At 41.0% G+C, this 22,140-nt stretch overlaps 1 protein-coding gene across 1 annotated transcript in view; it reads left to right on the top strand.

Annotated features, from left to right (window-relative positions):
- LOC102313901 (F-BAR and double SH3 domains protein 2) overlaps positions 1 to 21,901 on the top strand; it is a gene marked incomplete at its 3' end in the record, with an annotated part of 39,126 nt that extends 17,225 nt beyond the window's left edge. The window contains 14 exon segments of the mRNA XM_005916043.3: positions 2,142 to 2,275; positions 5,039 to 5,093; positions 5,176 to 5,304; positions 5,386 to 5,508; positions 10,389 to 10,484; positions 15,169 to 15,285; positions 17,226 to 17,324; positions 17,614 to 17,766; positions 17,863 to 17,997; positions 19,278 to 19,361; positions 20,853 to 21,036; positions 21,121 to 21,344; positions 21,581 to 21,791; positions 21,879 to 21,901. Coding sequence (XP_005916105.2) covers positions 2,142 to 2,275; positions 5,039 to 5,093; positions 5,176 to 5,304; positions 5,386 to 5,508; positions 10,389 to 10,484; positions 15,169 to 15,285; positions 17,226 to 17,324; positions 17,614 to 17,766; positions 17,863 to 17,997; positions 19,278 to 19,361; positions 20,853 to 21,036; positions 21,121 to 21,344; positions 21,581 to 21,791; positions 21,879 to 21,901 — 1,767 coding nt within the window.
- Positions 21,902 to 22,140: the final 239 nt, after the last annotated feature.

Consider the following 22,140-nt stretch of genomic DNA (forward strand, 5'->3'; position numbering starts at 1 on the left):
AAAAATGTTGTGATAAAGTTGTTAAATTGCTATATAGTACTAATTATCCTGAAAAATAGTTTAAAAATATGATGTTAACCCCAGTTTGTTTATGTACCTTTTGCATGGTGGGAGTTATTTAATTGTGACACATGAAAGGCCATGTTTAACATCAGTAAGGTTGATAAGATGGAAAATGAATCCCTTTCTTTTATGGGCAAATCAAAGGACAACATAACACCTAAAGCTTCCTAACGTTTGACTTCAACAGCCCTCAGCCCAAGTGTCTGGAGAAGTTGGCTGACGCCAACATTAGGTTGTGGTGCCACAAGCTAAATTCCACTTCTGAGAGAACCATGGCCGACTTCAACAGAATCTGTCAGACTGTTTGCATTATGTGAAAGTTTCTGATAAGGAGCAGGCATCGGTAATTATCAGTTACCAGTGGCTGAACCTGTGGCTACACACAGGACCACACAGATGTGGTTTAAGACACACATGGGTTTGCCCATATGGTGACCATGTCAGTCCAGCCCAAACTGAAAGAAAACATAATATAAAATAATCATATTGAACTGTGTCGTTGTGTAAACACTAAGTCAACATGCTTATGAAGTGTGTAGAAAAACTAAGTACACTGCGTGATTCGGTAGCTGGTAAAGGTGGATCTATAACTTGAAGTAATTGTTTTCTGAATTATTCAGTCTCTCACATCATAGGGGAATTTTAACCCTCTCTGCTTGAAAAGTTGGGATTTGCAGGCATTCATTTATGTACAGCTCTATTAAGCTGCCACCACAGTTTTTCAGTCAAGTTGAGGTCTGGACTTTGATGGGCCATTCTAACATTATGATTAATTTCTTATTAAGCCATTCGATTGTAGATTTACTTCTGTGCTCATAATCATTGTCCTGCTGCATGATTTAAATTCAGCCAAGCTTCAGCTATTGAACAGCTCTAAATCTAGAGTACTTTGTTATACGGAGGAGTTCTGGAAAGTGCCCAGTTCCTGTGGCTGCAAAACAAGCCCAGATCATGACCCCTTAACTGCTGTGCTGACAGTTGGTTTGAGGTGTTTGTGCTGATAGTCTGACCTTGTGGTGATTTTGCTGGAACACTGACTCCTGGTAAGTTTGGGGCTTTGTGTTATCACACACCTGAAAGCTTCAGACCTGAAAACTTGCAAAAACTTCTGCTTTAATTGAGGTGATCACAGTTGATTAAGTAGCACCTGGCTACTACTTACCCTCTTAATTCGCACAGAGGAGGTAAGGGTGTGTTTAGATCTTTTTAAATAAATGACAGTGGAATATGTCATGTGTTATTATTCATCTGAGCTTGTAATTACCTAATTTATTAGGACTTGGTAAAGACCAGATAATTTTCTTAATTTTTGTTGTGCTCTGATACACAAAACTTTGAATTTTCACATAACTTTATGTATTCCTAGTTAAAGTTTATTTTGAAAGTCAGGCAGTTTTTGAGACGAGAGGGTGTATGCACTGAAAGGAGGACTGTTCAAGACATACAAAATGAAGGTTAATGGGAAAAGAGTGCTCACAGGAGGGAGCAAACATCTGAGCAGGCAAGTCACTAAAAAAGAAACTTCATAACTTCAGACAGGCTTGCCGTTATGGTGCTCCTGGAACGCAGCGTCACTTTCTGGTAAAAATCCATCACAACGATGACGTTGCAGAGTAGACATAGTCACATCTTCCTCGTCTTCAGGTCAGTGTTACTACCCAGTGGAAAGTGCAGGTTCTTGTAAACGGTGTAATAAACAGTCAGCCTTTGAAGGGCAGAGTTCACAATACTGTCTCCTATTATCATTTAGAGCTGCTATCAGCTCTGCAGTTAGCTCTGCACGTCTGGAGTTTTTTTCCTCATCGTAATGTCTGACGCCTCTGTGCCACGTTCTGGTTTCTAATGGCCACGTTCCAATGCCTGCAGCCTACAGTGCTGCTCTTGTTGGGCCTCACCTTTTTGGGAGTTTCCATCAAAGCTCCTGTATGTAGCGTGTGCCATGATGTCATTACTCACTCCATGTGTTGTATAGATATGCCTGAAGGGCATTTGCATATTTCTCAGCGGTTGCATGTAGATGTAAAAGCCCTTATTTGTTTTGTTTTTTGTTCTCGATGTCTCCAATTTGATGTCATCAGTGTATTGAGCAGCTGACTGTGGTCCAAGCTGAGCTGCAGGAGTCAGTGAAGGAGCTGACCAAGAGCAGGAAGAAGTACCAGGAGGCCGAGACGATGGCGCAGGCAGTCCGAGAGAAGGCAGAGCTGGACGCAAAGTATGATCCAAATTACTCTACTCTCTTTGTTAGACTATGCTAAAGTTTAAGGTAAAACCAGATCTGCCTCTGCTGCTGCCTGTAGAGGCAGTTATGATGAAAAAACCCCTACATTTTAATGATAAGTATTTGTTTGTGGAAAATGGCCTCAGTAGATCAGGGTAGTAATGGAAAAAATGGTATCTTTCTTCTTTTCTGTACCAAAAATCAGACAGTTTCATGACTTTCTGTCATTTATTTTGAAAAACTTTCACCACTCTCTCATTGGTAGCGCTTCTAACTGTAACGTTTGATCCACACATGGCTACGGGAAAATGTCCCTTTGGTCTGTGACCTCTGTAAGCACTTTCCCGAGAAGTTTATGGACTCAGTGTCTAATTCTAGATCACACTGAATGAAACATAAAGTGCATTTGGTAAATTACAGTGATCCTAAGAGTCAGAAAGAGGTATCGTCATGGGCTATCTTCTTTTTTTCACAACCTGTGAGCCAATATGTGTGGAGTTTCTCAGTCAGATCAGAAATAAAAACCTCTTGAAGTCACTCAAAGGGAGTCAGAAAAAGCAGACCGCCATGCTGCACTGGAAATAAACTGATTAATAATATGACAGTGATGTTGTTGACGCCTGTTTGCAGATCAGTTAATTAGAACAAACTCCAGATGTGCTGAAAAGCACAGCAAGCAATTATCACTTGTATGTACTGGGGTTCTTCTGTAAATTAATTGATTTGCCTTTCTTCTGTCACTGAAAACTCCTTCGTATTAAAAACTTGCAAAACTTCGACATAATCTCTCCTATTTCACTGAAAATGAGAAATTTCCGAGGTTTAAGTTAACAGAAATAGTTTCCAAATCAGATGTCACAAATCAGCTCTTAAATTCAGATCTGAGCACATTATTTTGCTCTGAGTGGATCAAAAGTTCCAACGAAAATCAAAGCACATTTTAGTCGAGAGAAGAAAATTCTAAAAAAACAACATTTTTTAGTTTTATCAAACAAGCAGCTCTCAGGCTCTTTGCATGACTCGATGGAGGCACTTTGGCCTGGCACGACATGAACAGCTGGCACTTTGACTCACCACATAGCAGACATTTTTCTGCTCATCAGGAAAGTTTATTACCAGGCTGTCGGAGAGGATTGATAGCTGGGCCACCACTTACAAATAATACTATAAATGCTGTGTTTTTCTGGTCTGTTGTGTCCACACACGCACACATTCTCAGATGACTCCTCTGAGGTTTGCCTTTTGAAAATCTGCAGAATGAAACACTCCAGTAAGAAGAGAAGACTAAAGTTTAATAATTTCACACAAACTGCTCTGCTCACAATTGTTTACACTCATGCAGCTGTTATTGCACATCGTCAGGGTTTAAATTGGAAGCAGCAGGTCTGTAATCAGTTCCAGCCTTTGCTCAGATTTATTTTTTTTATCAAAGTGGATCTCTTATTATCTTAAACGCATTATGATAGCAGCTTGGTTTAAACATTCAGCAGTGGAAACGATTATTTACTCTTCTTCCTGCCGTCGTTTCATCCACCCTGCGCATGCATAAAAATCAGATGAGAGACCTGGTTATTTGTATATATATCGTGTTATTCTCCAGGAGTTAAACAGGTGATGATGATGTGTTTCTTGTTTACAATATGTCTAAAATTGGGTTCAAACTATAAATCAGAGGAAAAAAAGAAGCAATGTGAAATGACTATAGTGATATCTTTGTTCGTGGTCACACTGTGGAAGGGAATCTCTTGTAGTTTTCGACATTACTGCAGGTGTGCCATGAGGTTAAAATTCCAATAATTATTTGGAAATAAATATTGAGGCTCAAACTGCATTAGATAAAAGTCATCTGACTGAGTTACCTGATTAAACAAGAGCATGGATTTTAATTTTTGATTTACTATAGGTGGACAAAGGTAATTACCATCAAACATTAAAAAGCATTAAAATTAAAAGGAAATATCATGTTCAAAATGCACATATGTTAATTTTGTAAACAATCCGCTTCCAGCAGAGTAACGTGGGTATTAAATGTGTCACTGTAGTAGTGTTAATGGTCATTACACAGATTCCATTGTTTTGATTGTTCTGCTGTCTTTCGATTTTTACTTCCTTCTAATGTAGGTTTTAATTTGTCATAATGAGACAAATAAGATACAACGCTATAGTTCATGAGCTGCTCCTGTGTCTCTCAAGCAGACATGAAGCAGATTTGATAAAATTATAAAACGAAAGGCCTCTCATCCATGACCACAGAGTATAATCTCCTTCTACAGTCAGGCTCGTTTCATAGTTTATCAACACTCTTCTGTTTCATTAATTACTTTACTGCAACCTCAGCTTATCTACACACTTGATGGCTAACTAATGTAAAGTGCCATTCGCAGTTTTTGCCTCTGTGGGTATTTTTCCTTTTCCTAACAGCACAGAGAATGAGTTTTATTTTGTTTTAGATATTTATTTGTTTTGTGAGTACCTGGCTATTGGATTTAGGGGCGTGGCCTGTTTGATTGATAGATGTTTCTACATGGGCAGTTGTTGGGCTCACCTTAAATAACTGTCCCTGAACTTGACCTCTCCTCCATGTGAGGTATTGACACCTTTTGGTACATTCTTGTACTTATTGTAATTGCACATCCAACTGAGGCTCCTTTTTTATGTTGTCAGCCTAAATTTGATTACTTGGTTAAACTGGAAAAGGCAAAACATTGATGCTCATGTTAAAAACCAAAGAGAAATGATTTTGTATCTTATCTGCAGGTCAAAGCTGAGTCTCTTCCAGTCCAGATCCAGTCTTCAGAGGGCCAGCGTAAAGGTATAAGATCTTGAGTCCACGAGCCCAACGTTTAGTGGCGTTTTTGTTGTATGAGCTGTTTAAACTTTTCTTCCTCTTCTAGCTGAAAGCAAAGCGGAGCGAGTGCAACTCCAAAGCCACGCACGCCAGAAACGACTACCTTCTCATGCTTGCAGCCGCGAATGCGCACCAGCAGCGCTACTACAACACAGACCTCATTGACTGCATCAAGGTGAGCATATATACATCTGAATTGGTGGGTGAAAGGAGACATGGTGTAAATCTAAACACACCTTTCTATCACTGTATACAGATTTTAGATGGGAGGATCTACGAGCAGGTAAAGGATTACCTGGTGTCACTGTGTCAGACAGAGCTAGAAGCCTACCAGGCTGTCCACAACATCTTCAACCAGATCCTCAACAGCTCAAATGGGGTGAGTCTTAAAGCCTGCAGGACATCCACCACCTCACACCCATGTCTGTACCAAATAGGCAGGTACAGAGACCCGTTTGTGGTTAATTAACCTGCTTAACCTTAAAGCTGAATGTGGAGTAAGAGAGCATGGTGGTGCTGTGATTAACCGTAACACTGTGGTTGTAGGTGTGAATGTGAGAGTGAGTCAGATGTAACAGCTAAGCATGCGTTTTTTAGGTAGACTCCAAGTGGTTTGCAAAAACTCGACTGGACTGCACTGGACTGTCAGCCTGTCCAGGGTGTAACCCCGCATCTCACCCTGTGACGGCTGGGATAGACTCCAGCCTTCCCACAACCCAGCGTTAGTTAAGATAAAGCGCTGTGTCAGAAAAAAGGGTGACTGTGGCTTGTAGTGGGTCAGTAAGACCAGAAAATCACACTGTAAATAAATACATTTTTAATTTTATCCTGAAATAAATGCTTGTACCAAAGATATCTTCAGGTGTGCAGCTGCATGTTTGTTTTGTTTTTCTGTAACTTCAGCTGTTGTTTGAAAGGCCTGGCCGCTCTGGTTGTATGTCATTAGAGTAAGGTTTAAAGTTACCGCTAAGGACTACAGACTGATATTAAATGAAAGATGAGTCAGACTATATTATAAACTGTGTCCACCACATTTTCCAGGAATAAAGCTGGAACATGTGCAGCACTTTTTTGTGTATAATAGACTGGGTTTTGTTAAACCACTTGGCTTTCTGTGTAAAAATATTTTTGTCAGTCAGTTTATGCCGTAAGGTGTTTACTGCATCTGGTCCTAAAATTCAAAATTTACTTTGGACACAAACGTAATTTTGGCAAAACCAAAACAGTTTTTTCAAAAATATGCATAGTTATGCTTGAACAAGCTGTGTTTGATACAGCTTTGCAATAATGACACTTATGATGTAGGAGTAAAATAAACACTGGCACTGGTTATGCCTACTGTTGACACACTGGGAAGCTCACCAGTCATGTCACACGGTTGTTGGAGTCAGTCTCAAAGTAAATGAGTCAGTCCCCGTACACTTATAAGCATGTTTACAGCCTAGTATATAAAGTAGTTTGGTCTTTATGGATAGTTTCTCCTTTTCTAAGAACTCTGGGAGGGGTGACTTTATTCCATAAGCCATCCATGTAGAGACTGGAGTTGACTGTGTTGTGACTGCTTTGATTGATGTTTAACCCTAACACAGACCATCCAAGAAGTCTATACTTCTATAGTTTTTAATCTGCCACTTAGCAGTACATATATATACATATATATGCATGATAGCAATCCACCCTCTCATCCGAATTTGGTAACTTCTGGCTACAGAAATGTAACGTGGCAGAGGGCAAAAGCTCACTTTGAGTCCATCTCTCAGATACCATCTATGTTTTTGACCTTTCTCTGATGACCCAGTTTTTTATGTTCATGCAGTCATATTGTTGATCCCAGTGCAGTGCTGTAGTCATTAGGTCTGTTATTGTAAATGTGGATCAGTCCTTCTTTTGATCACTTTTGGAGGGCTCTAAAAATTCAGTAACTTGCTTTGCGAACCTTAGAAGAGCTGAAGTCGAGCGCCTCACCAACTGCTAATTAATTTAAATGGGTTGAGTTACGTTGCCGCTCCTTGGTTACACGCTGCTCCCGTTGGCCTCTCAGGTCACCTTCAGAGGGGCATCTTGTTGCTGCTCAGGCCTGAATCTGAACAAATCAGAGGGAAGAGTGAGGGAAGCGGTGGGTGCAGCGGTTTTCGGCAGGGCTCACATTACAGCCCATGTGCTTCCTGTGTCAACACAGAAACAGATCTTATGTGTGCTCTGCGTAAAGTGACGTTCTGATTTGACTGGACGAAACTCTCATGAATGTTTTATTGTTTGTTTTGAGTTCTGTGGTCTAAATATACCATAGGATCCAATTTTTATTCATAAAGCACTTTAAAACAACAGGGCCGCACAATAAAACCAAACATGAAAGACAAACACAGGCCAGAGAGTAAAAGATACATAAGAGATGTAGACGTTAACAATAAAGGACTGCTTAAAGAGAAAGGTAAGGTCACAGTCAACATCTCATTTTTAATAGTTTTTCCCCATTTTAATGGGGCATAACTATTAAAAATAATGTAAGTGTATTTTTAAATGAACCTTAAGCTAGTAAAGGGAAGCCAAAGTTGGCGTGATGTGCTCTTCTTTACTTGTACCTGTTACAAATCGAGCGTCTGTAGGTCAGCAAAGGAGACCTGGCTTATTCCAATAAGAAGCATATTGCAGCAGTGGGAGGAGATTATTATAAGAGCAAGCGTTACTGTTTTAAGATTGCATTTAAAGAGAAGGGTCTTAATTTTGACAGTATTTTACCACTGGGTATCATCACCCAAATATGTAATGATGGTCCATCTCAATGTCAATAAGGAGGTCAAGGTGAGGCTGAACAGGGAACACAGCAATGTGCTTTACTGGGAAATAAACTTGACAGTCATCCTTGTAACAAGGAAAAGAAATGCCGTGTTTCTGAAAAACAATAAGAGGCAGCAGGTACAGAGAGAAAAGTAGAGGTCCAAGAATTCAGCCTTGTGGCCCCCCACCCCAGGGATGGGAGTAAAGGTGGAGGTAAAATCATCAGTGCTGACACAGAAACTTCTGTCAGAGAGGTAGGACGTAAACCACCAGAGAGCTTAGCCAGTGATGCCCACCCACCACACCAACCTATAGATAAAGATCTCATGGTCCATGGTGTGTCCATGGCCCAAGGCAGGTGTTAAGTCCAAAAACACAAGCAGCACACAGTCACCCGAGTCAGCTGCTAAAAAATGTAATTTAAAAAGTCTTAACAGAGCGGACTCAGTGAGTTTTAGTGCCAGATTGGAACACTTCCAAAATTGCTTGTTCATCCAGGAAGGACTTCATTTGGGTCTAAAAGGGTTTTTTTTCCAGTTTAGACTGAAAAGTTAGTCTGGAGTTTGGTTTGACATTTCACAGAAGGATCTAAGCTTGGTATTTTAAAGCAGGGGTTGCACAACAGCATGTTTAAAGTGAGTTTAAATTGTATTCTACAGGTCTGATGGGAGGAAAGTAATGCCTCTCAGATAAATACAATTGTTGAACTTAGATTGCTATTATCACAGTTTACTCCCAACAGTGCATTCATGTTTCATTTTTTATACTCCAGTTCTTTCTCCTCTTTAGTTTCAGTTCAGTAGTAAACTGAGAATGTTCTGTATACACCGCCTGCTCTGTCCAGATTTGACCCAAACTGTGACAAATGACTGTCCAAATGCTCCTTTTTCCTGTTTATCTGGAGTTTGGGGGCCAAAAAAAGCTGTTGTTGTAATCTCATACTGATATGAGAAAATATAATGTAATGTTACTGTGTGGAGATAAAGATAAAAGTGGATAAAGACCTTAATAAGAAATATTTGTCATGATACATCAGAGATTTTGATTTAAAGAATATAAAACTGATATTACTAAACCTGATTTCCTTCCATCTATTTTCTCTTGCTTATCTGAGTCCGGTCATGGGGCAGCAATCTAAGCAGATGCCCAGACGTCCCCCTCCCCAGCCACCTACTCCTGCTCTTCCTGGAGAACAGCGAGCCGCCACTCTGGTGCCTTTTGGTGTAAACGAGTAGCTTTCCAAATAACTCAGCTCTTCATCATGTTTCTAAGGCAGAGCTCAGACATCCTTCAGAAGATGCTCATTTGTGTCAGATTTTAGTCATAGGTAAAGGTATGACTGTAGACTGACGGGTAAATCAACAGGGATCAATACCCTGCTCCTCTTTTTTCCAATACAAGTTCCTCTATCAAATCATTTTTTGACACTTGAGTCAGCAGTCCAAGCAGAGATGTCCAGAAGTTCCTTTTCCCACTTAAGTGGTATTTATGGTCACACAAATGCGTCTGACAACAGACAGGCAGCGAATACTGGGATACCACGGCGAGCCGGCCAAGATACATAATGTGTCCCAATGTGTCCAGTGTGTGTTTGGTCTGCCCTTACCAGCTCGTCTAGGAGACATTCTGGAGGCCTCCTATTTCAGATGCCAGTCAAACCACCTACACTGGCTCCTTTCCTTTCTGTGAATGATCACAGTTGAGGAGGAGAAGCTATGCTGTCCCCTGGTATGGTCTCCCCAAGGCAACTGGTTCTTGATGAGGGGCCAAACTTAAGTACAATTCAAAAGACCAAAGTTACCAGCCTGGGACCAGTACTGGGGAGGTTTCTTTGTTTTCCAGAACAGCTGATAGCTGTGCCCCATGAGTTCAGCTTAAAATATCCACACAGGTACTTCGTCCTCCCTCGGGTGGGCAGAGAGCTTTGTGGTCCAGGTGGTGGTCCAGTCCCCGGCTGCTTTAGCTGGCTTTAGAAAAAACCTGAAATTAGAATTAAAACTGTTTGTGCCTTCACCTGTGTTACTTACAGTGATATGTTATGTAATTTGTTTACTGTCTCTTTAAGCTTTCAGCAGCTGGAGGGTGAGCGTTTGTTAAAAATAGTCTGTGTGAAAATAGGCAGGCGGTGAACTCGAGCCTGTGATACGTTTTTAATGTCAGGCTGTGACCACAAACACCAGAGTGGTCATCAGCATTCAGATCAGCTGATAGTAACCAGAAACGGCTTTATGGTCATTCTCTTAATTGTTATTGCCGTTTTCTTTCGTTTGACTTGTGTAAAATAATAAAAAGCTGATTTGGGTTCAAGTTAATTTTAAATAGAACAAGAAATTAAAACTAAATAGGGAGCAAGCCTGAACCCTAAAGGCTTTACGAAGTGTTAATTATGCAGGTTTAGACATGGGCTGATTTGTAAGCTTGTGATAAACCTTAAATAAGTATATATGTATATTTTTGTCTGTTCCCTTGAAACACATGCAGGTTCTGCAGGAGTTTCACCAGCAGCTGTTTGTGCAGAAGAACATGGCGTTCCAGCAAGCACCAGACTTGATGTTCCAGCCTGTCGACTCAGACACGGTAAATACTGATGTTTTTCTCTTTTTATTCATTATTAAATGCATAAAATATCACATGCGATTGCTTTTAGTGATTATTGCGGAAGATAAACTCGTATTTATTATGCATGGAATAAAATCCCCAACCTTAAAAATCTAGAACTTAACATGATTTCTCTAAAATGTTCAAGTAAAACTTGAAGAATAATTGTTGAAACTATTAAAATCCAAATCTCAAAGTGTTAGGGTTGCTTTTAATACAAATTTTGTAGCATAAAATAAGGTTCGTGTTTGACTAATTTAGTCGGCAGGAGGTGTTGATCAGTTTACTGGAAAATCTATTTCTACAGAAAAGTGAAGTGAAATGTGGATCCTTCAGGTTTGAACTGCACAGGTTGGAAACCACAGATAAAATGCTGTAATGAAAACAGATAAGAGGAGATTGTTGAGAAGTGGAACAAAGCTCAACAGATGACAGATTAATTTGTTTAGACAACAATCAATACAAAATCAGACGAGTGGAACAAGCAGCTCACGGGCATCCTGAAAGCTGAGCTGGCCGTGGCCACAAAAGCCCGGACTGGACTCGGCTCAAGACCTTGATGCTCAAAGTGGCTTTAGGCAGAGCAGATCCACCTTTTTGGTCCAGAGTTAAACATCTCAACAATACCAGATGCAGAAAAGATTTATTATTTTTTTTTAGACATTCATGATCACTGGAGTATGAAGCTTGAGAAGCTGGGGGATGACTTTTCCTCTAAATTGATACACAAGCAGGAAAAAATGTTCAAATTTTTCTAATTTTCTAAAAATTTGTAAGTAACAGACAAAGTAGCTCCATTGTTTGAGTGTCAATAATCTGTCTGCACTGAAATAAACAATTAATTTAAATATATTTTAATCACAAAAGTGCTGCACACACATTATGGAAAAGTCTGGGTAAGAAGTCAAAGCAGGAAACATAATAAGTCCTGCGTGATTGGTCTTTATCTTTGTTAGTCTGAACTATGAGCCTGAAGGCAGAACAGTGAACTCTTGACTTTGTACTGTACTCCTCGCCCTGCACAGGAACTTAGATTATTTCCCATTTTTAGTTTTTATTTACAGATGTGTCGTCTCATTTCCTCACCGTGGGACTATTTCCAGCTCGTGTTTGTTCCGACTTTATCAGACTGTTTATCTTCCTAAATAAATGCACAACCTCTACTTGTAATTTGCACTTCAGTACACACACACACACACACACACACACACACACACCTTTTAAAAAGCATATCTTAACTAGTTGCTGTCCTAAACCCAGAGGAATATCTGCACAATATAATGACATTTTCCATTTTTATTGTTAATGCACACCACGCACTTATTCCTCTGAACTTCACACTTCCAGGAAGTGTAAACAGATAAACGCGTGCTTTAAAGATTGTCTCAGCTCATTGTCCTCACTGCTAAATGACCTGTGATTATAAGACAAGATACAGACACAGTAATCTGGAAAAGACTGTCACTGTTTTCCATTTACTTTTGCTTCCAAGCTCTCGTTTTGTCTTGTGCTTTAAATCAAAGAGTTTCGCCTCGTTTTAGAAGTCCAAACACTTGTTGTTTATTCATCTTGAGCCATAAGGTTATGAAAAGAGACAGAGTATCTGCAGTCTTCTTTATCTGCGATTACCTGGTCTATTTCAGTTATTTTAGAGGCCATCAAAATCCATCCGGCAGCATCAGGCAAAATCTACCTAACTGATATCTGACAGATGCCAGCTAGAAGATGATTCTGGTATAAATATGGAGAAGTTTCATTTGCACTCACTTGGTAGCACACATGTTAAGAGCTTTGAGAGTTTTACTCAAAATGCTGTATTCGCCGGTGAATTAATAGAAAACACACAAAACATCCGGCAGCACCGATGTTTGCTTCTGTTTCTCCACATCATAGAGATTAAATTGGTGCAGGATTGCTGTTTGAAACTACTTGAAACAACTCAAAGTTGATTAAAGGAAACAAGATTTTGGCTTTAGATTGTGGCATGTGGGTTAAAGTTGATTATTTGCAGTTTTTTTGTTTGTTTGTTTTTTACCAGAGCTTTAATGTGTTTTTCCAGCCCTGTTAATTTCACATAGATATCTCCTGTACTTATAAAATTATGAATCTTCAAAAGCGCAGTTGAAAAAGTTTTACATTTCAACCCACCACTATGCACTTTCTGTGCCTATAATTCATAAAAATGTACTAAAGTTATTACACATATATATTCAGCTGATTGTAACGGGGTCATGTGGGGTCATGTGTGTGTGGAATGACCCAGGATTTTTATTTTATAAAACACCCGCAGGTAGGGCTGCCACGATTTGTCGACTAGTCACGATTACGTCGACTATCAAAATCGTCGACAACTGATTTAATAGTCGACGTGTCGTTTGAAGCTTTGTAAGATCGCAAAAGACGCAGGAATAATAGCAGGATTTAAGAGTGTAATAACGGACTGAAACAGAAGATGGCAGCACTGCATGTACAAGGATGCCAGCTGCCGTTAAACCCCGAAGAAGAAGAAGCAGCTGTGTCCCAGAATTCATAGCGCAGCCCAGCTCAGTTTCCAACAATGGCGGTAGCTAGTTAGTTTTAATATTACTCTTATTATTCTTTCTGGGTCACAAAATAAACGTTTAACATATTTTCAGGCGAGAATGTAGCTGTGTAAACCTCAAATATTGGCTCAGTTTATCAGGACACCACATATTTTCAAAAGCGCTCCGACGTTTTCGGAGATGTCTGTTACCCACTAGCTCGATAGCTAGCCGGGGGCTAGGTCACTAGCGCCGTGAGAACACCGGACTCCCGCAAATTGTTTTCAAACCCACCGCCGTCTTTCGCGACTCAGGTTAAATATATATGAGTCACTTAGATAAATTAAAAATGTTGTTGTTTGGATTTTTTTTTTTTAGTATTTTATTTGTTCCTGAGTAAATCAGTTTGGCTGAGATTAAAGTTATAGTTTTTACACAGCTGAATAAACCTCAAGCAGACAGCTGATTATCAGAAGTGTGAGATGCTGGAGAATATACTCCGGTGTCCTGTTATATTTTAGATAGCAAGGAGTTTATTAAACTTTACCGAAACAATCTGCAAATTTCATTAAAATTGAATAAACTATCATCTTGTCTTTATTTTTAGTTAGCACCTTAAAAGCTTAAAGCTGTAAGCTAATGATAGTTATATAAGAGCAGATGCTGCTGGTGCAATAAGCTGTAGTTTTACGTCCAGTGGATGATGATCTGATTAGTCGACTAATCGCATAAATAATCGGTGACTAGTCGACTATCAAAATAATAGTTTGTGGCAGCCCTACCCGCAGGTCTGAACCTCCCTTCCTACATGATAGCCCTCTGCAACAGGTCATGTAACATGTAACAGGCCTTTAAAGTTAGGTAAGAAGTTTACAGAAAATCGAATGCTGCTGTTCACCTCATGATTGCCACAATATGGCTGGTGAAATGATGCTGCTGAGATAACTTTCCAGAGTTGCTAAATTCTTCCTTCCTTCCTTCTTTGCTTCCCTCCGACTGTTTTGCATCTGTTACGCTCTCAGCTTTATGGATTTCTCAGTTCAACTTGACTGCCTGGATCGTTTTTCAGTGCCAGTTCAGGTCTGAAACCTCTGCTGTGGTCAAAATCTGCCCTGGGAGCTGCACTTTAGTAGATATGCGTATATAAAATACACATCCTAAACTCCTTTACGAGTCCCATTGCAGACATGGGTGCAATTCAGGTGCACCTGCTCATGAAGCCCGCAGTGTCTCCTTGTGGCCTTAAGTCTATTTTAAATAATTTTACAGCCACATTTGGCTTTTATTGGATTCTTTGCCCACTATAAAAATTAATGTAAATGTCAGCTTTGGTCCAAAAATATTTTCCTATCAGGCTGCAAGGTGACGCCGCAGGTCTGCCAAGCGATGTGTTACGACTCCCGTTCGTGGATGTAAAAGAGTCCGATTCTGCCGCCCAGCTCCGCCGCTCCTTTTCTCCTCTGCCCCGCCGGACAACACTAGACAATTTGTTCAAACTGCAAACGCTGGTGTTGTTTTCATTGGAAGTCAAACAAGCAGCAGCCTGTTCCTAAAGAAAACATTAGTGGTGGAGAGCCTCCCCTGCCTCCCCCTGCACCCACCCTTCATACCACTTGCACCAGACGGAGGGATCCGGTAAGGAATAGAGCTGAGTTTGGGAGGGAGGGAGGGGCAGGAGGTAGGCCGGGCCCTGTGAACAGCCCATCTGTGAAAAGGAGGCATTGTGAGCGGGCCTCACCAGAGTGCACTGACCCCCACACTCCCTCCACCCAGCCTCTCCCCTCCATATTCAGACACACAGCTGATGTCATGTGGAAATGGCTTAACTCATTTTGTCGGGGTTTAGAAGAAAATAAAAACTGAAGACCGTCACACCTTAAAGTCAACAAATATAAACCTGGCTCGTCAGAAGTCTTGAAACTCACCAGCCATCCTGGAGCAAATCAGGGCAGTTAGTTTAAAGCCTGTATCTGTATCACTGGGGAAAAAGCTGTAACTTACATTTCAGTGATGACTGGGATTTAAAAAATATTTAAAATTCACTGAAGAATAAAACACTTCAAAAACTGTCTGACTGATAATATTTACTTATTAGTAAAAACATTCTTTGTTATACGCTGGTGTGTTTGCCTTCGCTGTAGGTGGTGCAACTGCAGAAAGAGAGCGGGACGGCAGAGGAGCACACTCTGGATAAGGAGGCGAGGAAATGGGCGAGCCGCGTGGCCCGAGAATACAAGAGCATCATCCACACTCAGAAGGTGAGAACCTCATCAAACACAGACAGTTTCTGCAGGCATCAGGACAAAGATGGTGTAACCATGTCAGTCTGTGTGTTTACTGAAGTACTTTATTTTCAATGTGCACATATCCAGTGCACAACTTCTCCCTGTAATACAATTAGTTCCTTATATTACAATAAAACAATAAGTACATAGGGTGTCAATTTTCTGTTCTGTATGCATGTGGGTGCAAAATGGGTCCATAAATGCATCAGGGGGGGGGGGGGGGGGGGGGGGGGGGGGGGGGGGGGGGGGGAGGGCTGAAATTGTTTAATTATATTTTTATTGATTAGAAGAAAATAGAAACAAATATAACCATGTCGTTCATGAGACGACTAAGAAAGGGTTTATAATGCTGACGTGGTGTAACAGTCCAGACACCGGGCAGTGAATTAAGTTACACATGGTGTATGTAAATGATTAAAGCACGGTGTGGATATTTGAAAACACAGCAGGTAACACTGGTCCTTGTGCTCCGAGTAAAGCGTGTGATCGTTATTCGATCCAGTAATCGAATTAGTTCAAATCGAATCAATCAGTCAGTCAAATAAGATGTTATATTTAAAACATCAGACACACATAGGAGATAGGTTTTCTTTATTGTAATGACATAAGCATGTTCTTTTCTTGTTGTGTAAGAGACGATCTGACTGGATGGCTGTTCGACACAGAAACGTCCTGAAAGTCCATCTGTTACGATCCGGTCAGTGCCAGCGTAGCACCATCTGCTGTTTCACAACAGAAACAACTTTTCTGTGTTTTGTTAGATTCATAAAGCGAAGCAAAAAAATTGGCAAATTCAGGTTTTAAACATAAAACACCTTTAAAAAAAAAGTCCCACAAAGTTGATGTTTAAATTCTCTTTTAGGTAAAAATCTGCTAGTTTTAGAGCTACAGATTACTTGTTGAGCCCTCTATTGTTAAAAATAGATCCTGTAGCTTTTTTGGAGAATCTGTGGATTTAAAAATATGTTAAAATTAGTCCATGTTTTCATATTGAGAAAAAATGTAATGCTAGACCTGCCCCCATCCTGCAACAGCAGCAGTTGAGGCAATATATTTACCCATCAGTCATGTCTAGGTAGCTCTGGCTCACGTTACTGCAGCCTTCTAATCAAAATGCATTTGCAATCTCTATTTTAAATTTTATTTTCTCGTTCTCACTGCCTTGAGCCTCTTCTGTTTAAGCACATTTTGCATGTAATGAAATGTGCTCTATAAATAAAATTGGCATTGACATAAATTTCTATGCCTATCAAAATGATATCCTCAGCAGTTAAAGGTATGAGTGGTGGTCATTTTTGTTGCTTTTGCTTTCACTATATAATGAATAAACCCATATAAGGAAAAGTCATGAAATATGATGATCATGGAATTTTAATTTAACAGTTTTTACAATTCCAGAGGAGTCAAAATGACCCTTTGAACATGATGAGTGTGACGTTCTGCAAAGAGAAGGAAATCCTGTGGGAAGTTTAAGTCTCTGAATCTAAACGTGCGTGTTATGTCTGTGTTTGGGTTTGGAGTTATTCTGATGTGGTTTGTCACTCCTTACTCACACAATCCCTGGAAAATCTTTGCAGGAAGTGTACAAAATGCACTGATGTGTCACTTTTTTCCATTAAACTGGAATTTGGCCTTTAATGCAGCGAAGCCGGTCAGCTAGATGATAATAATAAACCTCGGCATCATAAACTTCTCCATATTTTACTGTGGCATGAAAGGATAAAATTGATAAGAGCTCCGTCTCACTGGTTTATTGCGAAAGCTGGTTTAAGATAAGTGAGCACAGCTCGTGCAGCGACCTGTTTCCAGATGTCCCTGGTTATGTTGATCGCTTTATTGTTGGACCGTTTCCATCTATTCCATGTGTGCCTTTGTATACGTCACCACAATAGTTGTAATTGGGTTTTTTTCAGGCCCTGGAGGAGTACGGGACCCAGGAAGCTTCGGAGCCAAACAACAGCGAGCTGGAGATCAAGATGGAGGTGGCCAGACAGAGTCTCCGGAGGGCAGAGGTAACCTTTGAACTTCTAGATCAGCGATTTCTCCATCTTCTGAATCAGTTTCTCCTTATTTAAAGTTGCCCCAGTGCGCCACCTGCTGGTTTGAAAGGTGAAGTGACAGATTTAAAGGATTAATGTTCTGTTAGAAGAGAGCAGAGGTGTTTAAAACACACTAAGTATTTATTTTATTTTCATACTAATCTCATTGTGTTTTCTTTATTCTTTGGGGGGTGGGGGGCTTGTCAGTGGGTTGTGAAAGTCTGGTGGTCTTTAACTCACCTTTATTTTTTTTTGCTGCTAGACGGTGAAAGCAAAAGCCGAGGCCCGGCTGGACCTGCTAAGGGAGGCGGGAGTCCCGGTTGAAACGTGGCTGAAGAGTGCGATGAACCAGGTGATGGAGGAGCTGGAGAACGAGCGCTGGAACAACCTCAGTACCCACGATCCTTCACTCTCCGTAAGACGAAAACTCCAATTCCACAGTGCTGTAGTTTTGAAGTATATGCGCTGTAGATTTGTGCCCTAAACACAGATGTCGGTCTAACATCCGTAGGTAACAGCAGATTTGGAGCGCGAGGATGAAGAGGAGATGGAGGACAGCGGTGAAGTGTTGGATGACAGCAGCTCCAGCCCCTCCAGCACCTTGAAAAACTATCCACTCACCTGCAAAGTGCTCTACTCCTACAAGGTAACGACACACGCTTAAGCAGGGTCGTAGCCGATGAGTCGGTCAGTGCCCAGAGAAATGGTGACATCTACAAAGCCTCATGTGTTTGCAGCGAGTCGAGTCTTGAGTTTAGTCTTCTAAACATTCAGTGTCGCTGCTCTGGAAAAAAACACTGTTTGATTGCTGTTGCAGCATCTCTGCGCTTTCTGTATTCACAACTCGTTAAAATACGTGTAGAGGCCGGCCTTGCCTCGAGCTCGAGGCACGGGGAGTGCGTGTTGGGAGTTACAGAAGCAGTCATTATTAGAAAATGCAGGAAGCTGGCGTAGCTGGATATTGATGGATGAAGATTCAGGAGCCACAAAAAATGTGTTTTTAGAAGAACAGTGACTTGCAGAGTTACACGTTCTGTCCTCTGTAAACCTCATTTTCATGCAGAATACATAAAATGGCTGGAAGTGAAAGGAGAAGTATTTTTAAGATTCTGTAGGTTTAACCATATTTTCTGGTAATTATATGATTAATATTTAAATCTTTTTAAGTGTCTTGTCATGTTCTCCTGTGCCTCTGTGGTTCTCTCCAGGTTCCTCCTTCATTAAAAGACAAACTTGTTAGATTAAAGCTTCTGTTACTGACGCAGACAGCTGGAGACTCATTCCTGTTATATTTTCTGAAAGTGTGGTTGAAGTCTGCCGTCTGTGTGGTGCATTATAATGTGGATGCTCTCTGTGTTAGCCTACAAAGCTGGCTGGGATTTCCTCCATCCCTGCTGGATGGATGTTGTCATAAAATCTATTAAGATGTAAATACGGTTAACCTCTCCACACATGATTTAAATATTTGGATTGGACGTGGATCTTTAACATGTCACCAATTATAATTCTGACTTTGAAGTAAAGCCACTTTTTGTTTTGGCTGTTTTTAATCAGTTCCAGTCGTGTTTAACCCCCATTTAGATTTACTTTCCCAAACTTTGTGGCACTAATGATTCTGTGTCCAGGTTTAAAACACCTGCTCTCTGAATTTGTACAGAAATTCTACTGTAAGTCTGAGTTTTATGCTGCTTTGGAGTATTAGTTGTTTTATATTACCTGAGTCCTGAGTAAAGTGTGGTATAAATGCAGGCATGGTCTCAGTGTTTTCTTCAGTGTTCTGGCTGATGTTATTGAAGCCACAGTGAGCATTTTTGTCCGTTCACCAGTGTGACGGTATTTGAAAAATATACATCACGGGTGAAATGAAGATGGTTAAACTGTTACATCGCAGCTTTAATTTGAATTAACGTGTTTGTCTGTCTGCAGGCTTCTCAGCCAGACGAGCTGACCATCGAGGAGCAGGAAATCTTGGAGGTCATCGATGATGGCGACATGGAGGACTGGGTCAAGGTACAAAAATAACACAAACACAGTTATGTAGCAGAAGCACTCTCATGTTTGAGGGTTGGTTGTTTTGTGTATTAGTTCACTCTCTGGCTCTTAGACTGTTTGACAAACATTTAGTTTCAGTTTTTATAAGAACTCGCACCGGTACAGACTATCTACTGGACGTTTTAGTGTTTCTCTGGGATCAGTTGGTCTGATGTGGCTTCAGGAATTAGAATAATTCAACTAAAATGCGTGCGGTGCATTGAGGCAGGTCAGGTTGGCCTGGGTGGTAGAAGCTCTGCTGAACATAAAGACAAATCAAAAAATGTACAAATACACAGTTCTCTGCTTCGTTTTTTGGCCCCGCAGCCGTAAAGGGCTGATGGGAGATTCTCGTCACCCAGCCGGGCAGGCAGGTGGGCGGGCATGGCACCCAAGTTTGTGAATGCAATAATTCATGAATGAGGCAGTTTTTAAATTCATACCTTAAGTGCAGCTACTGAAAATCTGGGCCAAATCCTGATTGATGGTGATCCAATCCTGCCTCAGCAGCGCTCCGGTTTGATCACAGTTTGTCAGCTTCTGCTTTTTAACAGCCGTTCGTGGACTCTTGATCAGTTTTAGATCTGCGGAGTGACCTGGTCATGGATATAAAATGTTAATTTCATGATCTCCCAGCTACTTAGTTATCATTTTCACTTTGTTTGTCACAGACTGTTACAAAGTTGCTCCTGGACCTTTGGGAGAAAATTTGAGAAGTCTTTGAGGACATTTTTCGGGTGGTCAGTGGTGTATACTTAAATGTAGAAATGTCAGCTGTGGATGCTCCCATCATTGTGTGAAGTCATTCTTTTATAAACGCCTCTGCAGAGCTGCTGGTGTGTAGTCATTGTGTACTTTGTGTGTGGTTGTTTTCAGATCATTTCCCTGAAGGAACATTGTGCATTGTTGCTGTTTTACTTTTGTTTATTGTGCAAGTCTGGCTTTCCTGTGAGCCATTGTGCAAATGTTCCACGTGTTGAGCCAATATTTTATGTATATTTACTTAGGTGATTATCTTTTCATATACAGATATAGTGTTTTAATGGGGTATTTATTTTAATGAATATAATCATACATAAAAATGTGAGCAATATCATTTATATAGATCTGTTTTAGTGCTGTGATTCCCCACAGCATGCCCCAAAAGAGATCCCAATACCTCTGAGTGTTTTCAATCTGAATGAAAATAAGTAAGCAGCGGGAGGGGAGGCCACCGGTGTTCATGAAATCAAGCTTCATGAATTCAGCAGAGGCTTGTTTAGGATTTTAGATTTCTCATTAATTCAGGAAGAGAGAACAAAAGCTCTCCTATTATTCTCTTTGTGGCTGTTATTAAATTCTGGCGACGATGCAGTGATATTGTTACAGCCCTACTCTTTACATCTGACTTTATTTTTTCTCAGTAGGAGTTTTCCTGTTGAAACATTTTTGGCTGTTGTCATCGTCTGTGTGCATTGTCTGTGTTTCCAGGCCAGAAACCGTAGCGGACAGGTGGGCTACGTCCCGGAGAAATACCTGCAGCTGCCCTCCTCCAACAGCCTGCTGAGCATGCTGCAGTCGCTGGCCGCGCTGGACGCCCGATCCCATTCCTCCAGCAACTCCACCGAACCTGAAACCGAACTCCCAACCGGCTCCGTCAACGGAGACTCCAGTGGTGAGATCCGCCTCCACCAGATAATATCGGAGTTTTGATTTCCTGCTTTGTTTAATACCCTCGTTGCCACTGTCTGTGTTGCAGTTTCATTCGCAAAGGCTTTGTACGACTACGCGGGACAAACGGAAGATGAGCTGTCGTTCCCAGAAGGCGCCATCATCCGCATCCTGAGCAGAGAGACCCACGAGGACGATGGCTTCTGGGAGGGCGAGTTTAACGGCGTTGTTGGTATGTTCCCCGCAGTTCTTGTGGAGGATCTCACCGTGACCAGCGAGAATGGAGATGGGCAAAGAGACGGCAGCGCACAGGTAGGCTCACGCTGACTTAGCCGCTAAATTTCATGTTCTACACAATTAAAGTTCTTCTGGTTGAACGCACACACACTATGTCCCCCCCTGGATCAGCTGCCTCTACATCAGCGCAGTACGAATCTACTGTAGCAACTTATTTATGACACTAAGTCCTGTGTTGTTAAATAATTTATTTCTTTTTATTTTATATAAAATATTAAAGTTTGCACACCTGTCCACTGTTTGTGTTGAAGTCTTCCCCGTCCACACTCTCTCAGTGCGACCGCTCCCCTCGTGGTCCCTTCCAGTCGGGACCTCTCCACAGCAGCCCCCTTCAGACCCCCACCGTGTCCTCTCCAGTGTCGAGTCCCTGCAGCGCCACAGCCTCTCCCATTGGCCGACCACCCTCCTATCACAACGGACACCACAGACCGCCGCCAGCTCCACACAAAAGCCCCTTTCACAGTAAGAATCTCTGGTTTGTCTGTGAGTGGTTATCTGTAAGAAAAAAGGCCGGTGTGAATAATAATCTGCCTCCTCTGCCCTCTTCAGGTCCAGCACAAAGCTCCCCCCAATACACTGTGACAATCAAAAGTATATCTATTTTGAACGCCTCAGCTGGAAAAAATTCAAAATGGTTTATAAAGTTGGCCACAGGTCTGTATGTAAATGGGAGTTAAAACATTGCTTCATATTTGGATATGTATGATGTTAGTGTTTCTAAAATACTAAAAAATGTGTTTATTAACAAAGTAAACTAAAAATAGACATTATTAAATTTTATACTTTTAACTACTGAATTGAACATAATATG

The sequence above is a fragment of the Haplochromis burtoni genome, unplaced genomic scaffold (genome assembly GCF_018398535.1).
Source record: "Haplochromis burtoni strain Fernald_Lab_line unplaced genomic scaffold, NCSU_Asbu1 Contig_17, whole genome shotgun sequence".
In the NCBI taxonomy this organism is placed as follows: domain Eukaryota; kingdom Metazoa; phylum Chordata; class Actinopteri; order Cichliformes; family Cichlidae; genus Haplochromis; species Haplochromis burtoni.